This window comes from Hakea prostrata, chromosome 8 (genome assembly GCF_041222555.1).
Source record: "Hakea prostrata isolate BN-2017 chromosome 8, UWA_Hpros_2, whole genome shotgun sequence".
Classification (NCBI taxonomy): Eukaryota; Viridiplantae; Streptophyta; class Magnoliopsida; order Proteales; family Proteaceae; genus Hakea; species Hakea prostrata.
Window position 1 is genome coordinate 7,192,746 of NC_142607.1, and position 14,489 is coordinate 7,207,234.

A 14,489-nucleotide genomic window follows, 5' to 3' on the forward strand; every position below is an offset into this window, starting at 1 on the left:
GAACACCACAAACAGCAAGTGTACAATAAGATTCACATGCCTTATACAATTACAGCAAGTTACATGATCAAAGCATAGTAAATAGAACAACAGAGTCATCATGTATATGTAATTGCATGTAAATAAGAATGCATGTCCTTATCTGTAATTATGTAAAACTCCTCTAACTTGAATTCCAGAAACTATTATAAGACTTATACTTGAAACAGAGAACACCTAGGCATAAATACAGCAGTCTCTTGTACATATTGTGGTGGGGAGCATTTCTTTGATAGCTTTTCCGTCTAACCCATAATCTGCTTACTATGTTGGTAATTTCAGCAACGCCAATAACCCATATTCCAACACCTATTATCCTGGTTGGAGGCAGCACCCTAACTTCTCTTGGAATGCTCAAGGACAGAATGTAGGCTCATCTTCCATCCCAACTCGACCTCATCAGCTTCCAAGTGCTCAACAGCAAGTGAAGATTCAGTCTATGGAACCCTCTTCATCAATAGAGCTTCTATTGAAGGAGTATATGGCAAAGAATGATACAATTATTTAGAGTCAAGCATCTTCATTGAGGAATCTGGAGAATCAAGTAGGACAGCTGGCTAGAGCTTTAAGTAATCGACCTCAAGGATCATTGCCAAGTGATACAAAAAATCCTAGGCGTGAAGGCAAAGAGCATTGCAAAGTTATTTCATTAAGGAGTGGAAAACCTCTAGAGCCACCTCATTCAAAGTCTAGCCAAAAGAAGGAACCTATTTCTATCCAAGAAGAAGGGGAGAAGGAAGATACAGTTGTTGTTCAAAAGGAACAATCTGATTCTGCAAAACAGAGTGCTGAACCCACGGCTACAACACCATTGCAACAGAGTTCTCCAGAAAAATTGAGTTATAAACCACCCCCCTTTTCCTCAAGGATTTCATAAGCAGCAACAAGACCATCAATTCAAGAAAGTCTTGGATGTTTTGAAGCAGCTTCACATCAATATATCATTGGTATAAGCACTTGAACAAATGCCAAATTATGTGAAATTCATGAAAGACATCCTTTCAAAGAAAAAGAGATTTGGAGAGTTTGAAACAATGGCCATGACACAAGAGAGTAGTGCATTCTTGCTGAACAAACTTCCTCCAAAATTAAAAGATCCTGGAAGTTTCACCATTCCTTGTGCTATTGGAGATAATTACATTGGAAGAGCCCTTTGTGATCTTGGAGCAAGTATCAACCTTATGCCAATGTCAATTTTCAAGAAGCTTGGAGTTGGAGAAGCATGGCCAACAACAGTGACCTTACAATTAGCTGATAGATCTCTTGCTTACCCAAAAGGAAAAATTGAAAATGTTTTGGTAAAAGTAGATAAATTTATCTTTCCTGCTGATTTCATTGTTTTGGACTTTGAAGTGAATAGAGATGTGCCCATAATTCTAGGAAGGCCATTCTTAGCAACTGGGAGAACATTAATTGATGTAGAGAGAGGAGAATTGACAATGAGGGTTAATGAAGAACAAGTCACACTCAATGTTTTGAAGGCAATGAGATCTCCAGATACAATAGAAGAGTGCTTTGTTGTGGATGTCATTGAAGAGTTGGTATCAGAACAGTTGGAGAAATAGTGTATTAAAAACCCACTAGAGCTTTCATTGGCAATAGAAATTGAACAAGTGGATGATGAAGCAAGTAGATATATGGCTTGGTTAGAGGCAAGACCAGCTAAGGCATTTAGAGGGAGTGCATTCGAGCCTCTTGGGTTAGCTAAATGTGAAACTAAACCCCCTAAACCATCAATTGAAGAGCCACCTGTGTTAGAGTTCACACCTCTTTCAGAACACCTTCGGTATGCCTATTTGCTTGAAGCCAAGACACTCCCTGTTATTGTTTCAGCAGTGCTAACAGAGGAGCAGGAAGATATGCTACTTGCAGTGCTGAAGAAGTATAGAAGAGCATTAGGATGGAGTATAGTAGAGATCAAAGGGATCAATCCTTCAGTGTACAAGCTTAAAATTTGGTTGGAGGAATGTTGCAACAGGTACATGAAGCATCAAAGGAGTTTGAGTCTAATTATGGAAGGTGCACAAGAAGAAATCATTAAATGGCCTTGGGAACTAGAGCATGCAGTGAATGAAGCATTATTGGGAAGAATGATGGAGCATCACTAGACATAGATCATCCTTCAAGATGCTGAAACAGGGAAGTAGTCAGGCTGTCGACTTAAAAACAAGCGCTTGTGGGAGGCAACCCAATTTAATTGTTTTTAGTTATGTTGTTGGTAATTAGTTAAGTAATTGTTTAATAAAGTTAGTGGGTAGTTTCCAATTTTGTCTTAATCTTCACTTGATAGTAAAACTGAAAGATGACTTGATGACATGTATTTTTTATTTGCAGGGAGTGTGGGGAACATAAAGAGGTTAAGTGGTTGTTTTGCCATTTTGGGCAGCAAATTTAACTGTTGAACAGAGCATGTGTCAATTACCCAGGAGAATTCACTATCTTTGTTGCAGTAAAGTTTTGTTCAACAGCTACGGGAATTGCATTCTTTGGTAAACAATGCATTATGTGATCGATGCCATAGCGATGCCACAGCAACAACACTGCAAAGTTTTCTTAACCAGCTACGGGAATTGCATTCTCTAGTAAACAATGCATTATGTGACCGATGCCATAATGCTGCAGCAACTCCATAGCCAGGATAAAACCACTAACCAGTCCTGGTTTGACCTCGAACCCAACCAACCCATAATTCCCACACCTCTAAACCATCTCAAACCACTGCTGACCCATACTGATCCAAACCTATTTTAAACCACCCAACCATTGAACCAATTCTTTTAAAACCAAAACCCATCACAAACCTAATTGCACCTTCGTCTTCTCTACCTGCGAATCTTCGCATCACCTCTTCATTCCTCTACTCTCTCCGCCACATTTCCACCTCCATTTGCGCACCGTTACCTACCTTCACCCACCCCTGTGCTGCCTTCTTCACATATAGTGCCTACCCCACCAAAACCCTAAATTCCTCCCACATTCCGCCGTCGATTCACTTCTCCGTGGTCTATCCTTGCTGTACCAGGTTTCATGCGATTTTTGTGTGCTTAGGGCTGCACCAGTTGCACTCCAGTCTTGCTACACCACAACACGATAATCCCTCTCTACATCAGCTAAGTGTTCTCACTCTCTCTTTTCATTCGTTCCCTATTTTTGAAGTTTTTGTTTGTTGTGTTTGCTTGTTTTTCTCGGTTCATTTTTTCTTTGGTTTGTGTGTTTGTTTTCTGCAACTATCATGTGTTTTGTTTTGTGAAGTTTTTATTCTGTTTCGTGGGAGCCAAAAATACTTACAAAATAATAATAATATTCAGTGTTTCATCAATCATTTCTGTTCCTTTAGCTATAATCATTGCTCCCTTCGTTTTTGTTTGTTTGTTGTGGTTATTTTCAGCAGTAGCTTAGCCCTGTTTAGCCTGCGGTGTTTGTGTTTGTCTCTTTCCCTGTGTTAGTTTCTTTATCCATGTTTTTGTTGTGTTTTTGCTTCGTTGTGTTTGTTCTGTTCTACTCCTTCTTCTCTATTTTTCCATTCTTTTCTAGGTATGAGGACACTACTCATTTTAAGTTTGGGGGTAAGCTTTGCCCTATTCCAATCATTGCATGTGTTATCTTGTCATCTTCATTTTATAGATGTTCTTATTTTCTTAATTTTCTTCAACTTTTTTTTTGTGGTTTGCTTTAAATGCTGCATATGTTGTTCTAGATGCTAATTTGTGAATTGTTGTCCAGCATTTTAGAGTTAGAATTTTTTTATTTTGTTTATTGTTGTGTCAGTCTATTGTGTTTCTACTGTTTGATGCTGAAAGCAATGTTAGTAGATGTTTTGGGTAAATGTTTTGTGTAGTCAAATATGGGTTGTCATGTGATTTGGATGATTAGTTAATACGAATGTCAGTGCCTCTTAATTTGATTTTGTTGGGAGATCTTAACAGAATTTTGCTATAATGATCTGATGTCTACATTTACTCATTTCTGTGATGTCATATTATTGAGCATCAAGTGATGTTTCAAGCTCCGGAGAACCTGGGAAAAGTTGGATCAATGTGAGAGTTTAGGATTTTAGAATTGGTTGAATGAGAACCTTGAACTTACATATTAGGGGTCCCCATTTGGGTGTTTCCAAGAATTCTGTGCATTGTGAGTATTGGTTGAGGTTTGACCCCCTCCCTTCTCCCACAAGAATAATGCTCCGTTGTTTTGGGCCGCCTAGTAACCGAGAATATGCATGTAACCCATGTGAATTTTTTACGTCAACAGTGGCCCGGAATATAAGCATGAAAGAGAGAGAGAGAGAGAGAGAGAGAGAGAGAGAGAGAGAGAGAGAGAGAGAGAGAGAATAAGAAGAAGAGAATAATGCTCTATTGTTTTGGGCAGCCTAGTAACTGGGAATATGCATGTAACCCACGTGTATTTTTTACGTCAACAGTGGCCCGGAATATGAGCATGCAAAGGCACTTTTGTTTGTGATCTTGTTGAGTAACCAGGTATCTTCATCACAAATTAGTGATATTCGCGTAAAAAGGCAGGATGACAACAGCGGCATAAAAAAATTAAAAAAAAATAAAAAGAAAAAAAGAAAGAGATGGTTCATAGAGAATAAGTTTGGGGGTCAAATGCTCAAAATATTGTAAATTGAGTTTTTGGAGTGTAAAAGGATATCAGTCCCTAATTAGTGGAGAGGTAATCATTTGATCAACTTATGAGATCAATGAACTAAACTTGATGACCATACTTCAGCTGGACTAGGGTAATCTGGGGCAATGTGAAACCCGGCCCTAACCTTAACCTGGATACTCTATTGTCTATAGGTCCAAAGACCCGAAGTAGAAGTGAAAGTCAACTATGGGCCATATCAGTAGATGATATAGTGTTCGACTCCGAACCTATGGAGTTTGAAGATGATGCCCCACACTTGAAGACAGCGTTGGATCTAGAAAAGAGACTACGCCTTGATGAAGAGAAGATTGGTTGATGACCTTAGAGCTTGGTGGGATATGATTTAAAGCCATTTTTCCATGCTAGGTAAGTTATAGAATATGTGTTTAAAGTTTCGTTTGATTCCGAGTAGTGGAAGGCCCTCAAATCCCTGACCTTGGCTTTGCTGTCTGCCTGGGTCGACTGCTTGGGCCGACTGGGCCAGGCTACCCAGCCAATCGACCCAGAGATGCTAAACTCGAACAGAATCTTCTGTTTAGGTTATGTTGCTATATATACCTCATGACTTCGTGATTTTAGTATCCCTAGCCTCCAAAACACTTAGAGAACGAAGGGAAACCATCTCCAAGCCTCCAAAGGTATTGAAGAAGATAAACCTTGCAAACTTGCAAGTTCTCTCTCTTGTTCTTCAATCAAAGGTTAGTATTCAATCTTTTGTGTTATTGATTCATTCTTTCCATGATCATTCTCATCTTTGAACTGAGATTATGATGAAGATGCTGCAACCTTGTAGTCATATCTTTACAATCTCTTTTCATTCTCTTATGCCATGATCATCTTATTCATTCTTAAACTATGATCATATTCTTATTTTGATTTATTCTAGCATTATAGATGCCTCTCCATGATTATTCATACCTCTGATTTACTGTATTCTTGTACTAGAATGAGATCTCATCATCTCTAGTTCATCTCTTTCGTTCATAGCATGTTTCCAATGAAAACCATGATTTTTACCAAAATAGAAACTATGATTTCAATTTAGTAAGTAATGGTTTTAATCGTTGTTTGATGTCTAAAATATGATTTTTAGTCTTAGACTACTGTGTTAGACATTCTCTCCAAGTTTCGTCGCATTCCGGATTGTGTAGCATAGGTTTCGGATCAAGATTCTCTTTTTGGTTTCGGATTTGCCCTTAGGCAGAATAACTAGGTCGACTGACTCAATCAACCCAGCCAATCAACCCACAACAACAGAATTGGATTTCTTCGTCCGTTTCAATTCAATTGATGCTTATTCTTTTAGGACTACTTCCTAATGTTTGTGTGATGCTATTCTAGGGTTTATTTGTTGCTAACTTTGGATTCATCCTCTTGTTCGTCCGGAATATATTCGAATCTATTTAAGGTAAGGACAGTTGTTACCATATTAACATAGATTGCATAGATTTAGTTTATAATTTGGGAAGTACTTAGATTTGCTACTGTTATGTTAGTTTCTATTATGATATGAATGGTGTAAGTACATTAGGATCTTATTTCCTTATTTACTTTATGTACTTGAATCATGTATGAATACTTATTCATGTATGTTGCTTATTCATTTAATCTTGTCTTATTATATTCTTTCGTTTGATGAGATATCTGTCATGGATGATACGACTGAATTATGATTGTGATTGTTTAGGTATGATTTGGGATTGGGGAATGTCCTTTTAACATTTCTGTCCTTGGACCTCATTGGGGATAGTATGGGATATTTCCAATGTTGCCCTTTGACACTTTTCCAGATTATTGGTTGTCATACCTAGGACTTGTCTAGCAGTGTTTGGCTAGGATATTCCCTGTTATATCAGACCTGATTCAGAAGGGTATTGAGACCGAACGACCCGTGGTAGCAATGGGGAATCATGGGCACTCAAGACCGGTAACCAACCCGTGAGGGGACATGAATCACATTGTGGGGGCCATGTATGGGTAGAGTTGCATATGGATAGACTTGGGCTCATGGGCGTTCAAGACCGGTAACCAACCCGTGAGAAGACATGAGAGCTTCCCGTTTGCTATATGTGGATGACCTATAGGGTTGATGAGTCCGTAGTCTGAGACTATGCTGACTCTAGTGGAAATGATACCGGAAAGGATCGCCCGGGGCGAGGAATGGACGTATCTGGACCTGAGTTGATATGACTAAGTAGAAGACTTGCATTGGGCTAGGCTTTACCCTGACATGCGCCAATACTTAGACCAAACGGTGATGTGAGAGAGAGGTGACCTAAACCCCTAACCAAGGAATGTCCAAGAAGGATGCAAGACCCAACTACCACCGGCAGACCCAATATGCCAAGATGGTTGAGGGGGAGTGATTGACCTTCCCAAAGAAGTATGGTGCTATGACTTAAAGCATGTCTGCCTATAGAGACCAGCATATCTAAAGTTAGACTCATACATGCATTGTTTGTCTCATATCATATCTTATGGTGTTATGCTTATGTTATCATGTTGTTTATGCTATTATGGAATAACTTGCCTTACTGGGTTTCTTTTGAAACTCACTCCTTTTGTACAATATCTTTTGTTAGACTATTCTACAGGCTTTGATGGCTATAAAACGCAATATGAAGAAGCGCAAGATGAAGAAGCGTACAATACGCAAGGTGTTGGCGACTATGAAGATTACGTTGAGGATTCCTCAAGTGGTCTCACTGATTACCAAGATTAGCTCTACTATGGAGTGGGAACATCTGAGCGTGATTGATGAAGTCTATGTTTATGAAGACGTTCTTTACAAAGTAGAATAGACTTAGCTTAGTTAGATTATATCTTTCTTTCTTGTCTTTAGAATCAATTGTAATCTCATTTGACTTTCGATCTACATTCCGCTGTACTCGTGGAGTGAGATTCCGCCTCACTCTACATTTGATTATATATATATATATATATATATATATATATATATATATATATATATATATATATATATATATATATATATATATATATATATATATATATATAACAATATTATTCAAATGAATCAAAGTAAAGTAACGAAATAATCATCAGAGTGCGGAAATGAAACCAATATATATATAACCTTAATTTAGTCTTGTTCTTGATTATATGGTTGTGAATGTGGGAGGTTGATTTTACTAACTACTGGATCCTATGGACTGTGGATCACACACTCGGGTATGCCAGATAGGGTACCGGCTGGGTGGATGTGACAGGCAAGATCCTTAACTTTCACACACACACTTGAGGGCATCCTTATGAGTAAAGTATGACATCTAAGTGTTATTGGCAAGAAGTGTTGGAAATGAAAATTAGAGAAAGATTGAGAGGCAACTTCTCTCTAACATCTATCATATTGCATGACTAAGCCAAGTTATGGTCTTTTCTTTTCTTTTGGGTCTCTTAATGAGTTCCTTTGCAGTTAGTTTTTTGTTTTCATTTTTCTTTATTGCTCGAGGTCAAGCAATATCTTAAGTTTGGGGGTGTGATAACTCTATGAAATAGAGTTAAGTTTGGTAATTTTATAATTAAGATAGCTTGATTCAAGAGTATTTTATCTTTGTTTTAGTGTTAGTTGTCATTAGATGTTTTGTTAGTGAATCTTAACATTTTAAATCTTATAAAAGTCCTTTATGTCATTCTTGCATGAATTTCTCTTCAATTAATGGATGAATTTGATTAGCCTCTTTCTCTTGGCATTGTTGGTGAAGAACCATAAAGAATGAAGACAACACATGGAACATAGAAGAAGAACAAATCTTCTAACTTTGATGTAACGATGCTGCAACATCATGGAGCAAAATATTCCCAAATTGCACTCACGTAGAAATGACTAAAAAGGGCTAACTAAATGGGACTTTCCTCTTGTCAATACGTGAAGAATCTCAGCCCTGGATATCAGAAGGGAATGTTCTAATCCTACAGCCCAGATTTCTACCCTATCCTTAGGGAAAATTGGGGAAAATAAAGAGGAAGGAATAGAAGAACGTGAGGAGGAGGACAGAAGAGAAGAGAGGAAAGAACAAAAGAGCTGAGCTCGTGTGGAAGAACCAGACCTGCTGGAGAGGAAGGCTGGAGTTCTTGTGGAAGCATTGCATCTCCTAGTTTTCTATTCAGTTTTATAATTCTATCTTCTTATACTCTAGCTGAATGATGTAGTTGCATTCTCATTTCATTTCTCCATAGGAATATGAAGATTTTGAATTAGGATGTTAATGCATATGTGTATTGGAAAATATCATTATGTCATTTCATTCCAGGTTCTTGATATACTTTGGGCTATAGTATTGCTATATTATAAATTTAGGAGAAGGGAAATTGATTCCCAACACTCATATCATTCATTAAAGGTCCTTCTATTGCATATTTTCCATTTAGGTTCTCAAGTTTAATTACCTGTCATTTGGTTATTTAGTTCGTCAATCACAAATCAATCTTGTTAATCTTGTTTAAATCATTTTACTTTTACATTGAAAGTTAAAGATCAAATTCTCCGTGGGATCGATACTCTGCTTATTATTTACTACTTGATTGCGACACGTGCACTTGCGTAGCATCTTTAGACACAAGCAACAATTGTCTGGTGCATGGAAGGGAAGTATCCAACTTTGAGATTGATATGACTCAATAGATGACGTGCATTGGGCTAGGTATAATCCTGACATGTGTTAATACTCATACCAATGATGGAGTGAAAGAGTGGTGACCTAAACCCCAGTCATGGAATGTCTAAGATGAATGCATTGACCCAACTGCTGCGGAAGAACCCAAGATACAAAGATTGTTGAGGAAGAGTGACTGACTGCCCAGAGAGTATGGTGTTCTACCTCAATGCATGTCTGCCACTAGAGACTAGCATATATAGAGTTTGAAGCATACTTGCATTACTGTCTCATATCATATTGTATCATGCTTGTTCTGAACTGTTTGTAATTGTTATATTTATTTGAACTACTTGCTGAGTTCTTTTGAGCTCACCCTTCGGGGAGAATGTTTGTTAGATGACTATGCAGGTTCGGAAGTGATCCCGAGCACATGTGCGGAGGACCCTTCCATATATGATGAAGCTGTGAACGCTGTGGGAGAAGTTGGTGACCCGTGGTATGACCCGAACACTGGTTTGGACCACTATGATGGCACCTATTGATGGTAGTAGACATCGCCTTGTTCATTGATGGGAACGTGACCTAGATGCAGATCCAAAGATGCAAGGGTATAAGCCCAAGGTGAAAAAAGGCGAACGTCGATGAAGAAGAAGAAGAGGAAGAACCGACGGAAGATATAGATTAGATATAGACTTCCTTTATATTTATTCGGTTGTATTACAATAGAGTTTTGACCTACCTTTCCGCTTTGAGTTAGATATTATTTCCACTATACTCTAGCTCTGATATTCTTTATTGGGATCAGTTATTCCACAACTTTGATATTCGTTGTGATCTATCTTGAGATCCTTCTTTGATTGTTTCTTTAATGATATTTAAACAATGATTATTCTTTGCTCTTGATTATATTATCGTGCTATGTGGGAGGATGATTGTTATGAACTGGTCTTCGGGGCTGTAGATCACATCTCTGAGTGTTGCAGTTAGGGTACCGGCTCGGGGGATGTGATAAATGGTGTGGTGAGAAAGCGGTGACTTAAACCCCAACCATGGTGATAGCCCGAGAGGGATGCCTTGACCCCTTACCTGGGATCCCAAAAGAGGTAGCCAGTCTGTGAGGGATCAGAGTGACGATACCTTCCCAGAGACTAGCATTTGTTAGAGTTAGTTGCATTCCTGCATATTGTCTCATACCATATTGCATCATGCTATATTCTTGAATTGGATTGCAATGGTTATTTGTATGTGAACTACTCACTGAGTTCTTTTGAGCTCACCCTTCGGAGACAATGTTTGCTTTAGATGATTTTGCAAGCGAAGAAGAGATCCCGAGCCCCCTTTCGGAGATCCCTTCCTTACATAATACAACTAAGGAACCAGTGGGAGTTGACGGCAGCACGTGGTACGATCCAGGTACCGGTATGGAGTACTCTTCCGGCACTGATCAATCCCTGTAGTTCTTCACTGAAAGCTATCGTATCCTCTCTGATTTATTTAATGTCTTACTTTTTAACTTTAGATCGGTGTCAATAGAGGTTATCTTTATTAATGTCGAACAATAAGCAAATATTGTCGTTTAGGCTTTATTTGTTCGTGTGATAATTTGTAAGATTTGTAATTTTTTATTTAATTAATTAGTGTTTGAAACCGTTTGATTGTAAAAGCATTGCTTTACCATTCTATATCATTGGGAGTTGATCAAATCGTATTTTAGGACTCCTTTCCTTGAGGTCTACAAATTTATTTTTCTTGTTTGATCCGTGTATATAATTTGAATATTTTTATTCTTATTAGTTTAGCATGATCTTTAATGTTCGCTTAATTTTCTGGTTGGTTAATGTTTGGTTGGAAATTTAGAGTATTTTATTAATTATTTGAAATATTGTGAAGAGTTTATGATCATAGGTTTATTCAAGTGGGTGCTCAATAACACATACCTTTCATGCCCATCCATTCACCACCACGTGAGCCTCACTCTCATATCTGCCACGCTCTCAAATTCGAGAATACCAAGGTGAATGATTGTTTGATGATGAGGTTTCTCTAATGGGTCACCAAAGATGAATGTCGCTAGAGAAGCAACTTTGCCTAGAGCAAGGCATTAGCAATGAAGTTCTTGTAGATTTCACTATAAAGATTCACTTATTATCTTAAATCTTCACTAATTCATTGTTTTCTTATGTATTGTCATCTTCCAGATTCTAAATGCTTACTTAAGTTTTCATTGTTTGGATCATTTTGCTTCAATGGAACAACTAGGTTAAGGCTCCAAATTTGGTACTAAGAAGGATGCGTCTCAACTAAAGTTAGTATTGAACGAAGTAAAAATGTGACTCTCTATATGCAAACCCAAGTACCAATGTAAAGAGGATACAACACAATTAAGAGTTGATTTTCAAGACATTTCCCTTCTTTCCCTACTTGTATGGTCACGTGCAATTCTCACTCTCTCTACTTGTATGTGGTCACGTACAATTCTCTCTCTCTCTCTCTCTCTCTCTCTCTCTCTCTCTCTCTCTCTCTCTCTCTCTCTCTCTCTCTCTCTCTCTCTCTCTCTCTCTCTCTCTCTCTCTCTATATATATATATATATATATATATACACACACATAAAATACCACAATATTTCTTCCAATACCAACAAAATTTCTTCCCCCAATCCATCCGTCTCACAACTCCGTGCACTAAATTTTAGCCTACATCCATTGAATATGTTACTAGGACCCAAATGAAGATTAGTTGGTGGGCATTCATACTAGGTTCTTGTGTTACTTGCCAACTATGAACCATACGTTCCTTCAGTAGGCAAAGCCATGGGATAAAATCATAAAATACTAGATTCTTGGTGGCCAAAAAACGAAACCGATGAATCCAAGTATGTAAAAGTTAGAGCGGATTTGTAAGATCTAATTATTGTTTTAAGGAATGTATGACACAACCGACCATTCTCCAACCAATTATGTTTAACCAATAAGTATATTGCCTGAAAACTCCATCAAGATCAAGCCTCATGATATGGTAGTAGTATGTAAACTATAATTGTTTAATTTTGGAAACCTAAATAGTATGTATGCGTTCAGGAACATTTCCATACTCCAACACTAGTTCTTGTTTATAGTTGTTTTACATTGTAAAAGTAACATGGGAGAGGGGGGGGTTGAATAGGTTACTACTTGTGGATTATCTAAGTTTCACTATAAGTACAATTTAAAAATTAATTAGACAAATTGATAGAACTCGAAACTCCCACAACACTATTTTATAGTGGTTTGACTTAGCAAGTGTATGTCCACTCCTCTTTTGGCCTTAGGACAATATTATACTAATGATTCTCTTTCAATACGGTGAATAGATAATCAAATCATTGTTTCTTAGGGCAAAAGCACCATTTGCAATCTTTGTTAATGTAAGCAGCAGCACCCTTTACACTTCTAGTTCAACATGGAACTAGAATTACAATAACAAAAATATGATTACAAAGGTGAGATATGTCCTATCATGGGGTGTGACATCTTACCTCTTGAGTGAATGTGATGCAAGTTGAGTTAATGCCCAAATATGAATGACTTGCAACACTTGGGAGTGGATGATCCCAACAAGCCTCCTATCATTTTAGCCACAACCAACTAGATGGCCTTGATTCCTTTGAGTACTCAAGGTATACACAAGGTAGTTAGAGGCTAGGATGTTTAAATTTTAGAGTTAAAATTTAAAGCTTAGATCACCTAGGAGAGTATGTAATACGAGCATTGGTGAGGCTCTTACTATGAACGGGTGTGGGTGTTAATAGTGTGAAAAATTAGCGGATCTTAGCATTCATATTTTAGAAGAAAGCATTTGGTAGGGCTCTTGCTATCAAGGGTGTGGGTGTCAACAAGGCGAAAGATACATGGAGTTTGAGTCCCAATCGATCTTAACATTCATATTTTAGAAGAAAGGGCTCATCGTTTGGGACAAACGGCTAGCCATTTCAGATATGAACATTGGAATATAGCCATTGGAATTCAAATGGCTCGCCATTTCCGAAACGGATTAACTTTCCTTTTGTTTTGACCGCGAGAAAGTTTATGTAATTTTTATTTCTTAAATGGCTTGCCATTTCTTGATGGCTAGCTGTTCGTGGATAAGCGTTTCGCAATTTCTTAGCTGGTTGTTTAGTTTAGCAAGTGTTTCCACTTACTTCAACAAGTCCTCTTAGGTTTTTGGTCTTGTTAACCAACTCTAAGTCCATTTTAACCTTACTTGACGTGTCCTAGGTCAATCTATGGAGATGATGCATTAGTGTGCATTGTGCATACTGTTCTAATTTCTAAGTACACTAGATTCATTGAGCTTGGTTGATCTTCTTGGTTCTTCAAGTCCTCACATAGCCTTTAAGCTTCAAGTCCTTGTGCTTTAGCTAATCATTGAGTCTTTGGGTTCAACCTCTATTTACATCTTATTTCCACTCATTTGTGTCTTGATCATCCTTGCCTTGGTTACATTTTCTTGACTTAGGTCATTAGGTTTGATCTAATTAGACACATCTTAAATTAACAAAACATTAGTGCCTTGTGAATCATCAAAAGTAATTAGAGGTTGTTGTGGTTATTGTGTCGTTTGCACCAAGTCCCTCGGCTCGGGTATGAGCCGTCTAGTCTGACTGATTAGTGTGTCCGTCCAAGAGTCCTGTGATGTGCCCTAAGGTCGCGGATGAGGACAATGCCTTTGATTCTTGCACATGAGAAGATGAAGGTGTGGTAGTCTAGAAGGTCCACCTGGCAAGGAGTCCGGATCATCTCCCCGTCAGGGGAGCACTCTGTGTTCCCCAATGGCTTTGCAACCACAAAATACAGTGGGGCCATAGGTAAAAAATAATAAAGCATTTTGAAAATATATTTATCACGTAATCCTGTGGGACCCATTGTATTCTATGGTTGCAAAGCTGTCGAGGAGCACAAAGTGCTCCCTCGACAAGGAGATGATCCGGACTTTGGGACCTTGGGAGAACCCCCTCTTTTGTTCTATACAAAGACTCACCTATCTTCGCATTTAATGCTTGGTACATATTAGAAGATATGTTGACCTTGAGCGTATCGACCTGAAGCATATGTCATGTTGTCTTGTCAGGTGTTTAGGTGGAGACAAGTCACATCAACTGTCAACTTTTTCAATGTCAAGTACAGACCTTGTCAAAACAATCG

At 38.1% G+C, this 14,489-nt stretch overlaps 1 protein-coding gene across 1 annotated transcript; it reads left to right on the forward strand.

The window, feature by feature from the left end:
* The first annotated feature begins 1,073 nt into the window (after positions 1–1,073).
* Positions 1,074–1,604, forward strand: LOC149006565 (uncharacterized). Its single transcript, XM_089165482.1, has one exon. The coding sequence runs from the start codon at positions 1,074–1,076 to the stop codon at positions 1,602–1,604; it is 531 nt and encodes a 176-aa protein (XP_089021608.1).
* The last annotated feature ends 12,885 nt before the right edge of the window (positions 1,605–14,489 follow it).

What these genes read in the sequence shown, in the direction of transcription:
- LOC149006565 (XM_089165482.1), top strand. Translation starts at nt 1,074, where the DNA reads ATGGCCATGACACAAGAGAGTAGTGCATTCTTGCTGAACAAACTTCCT.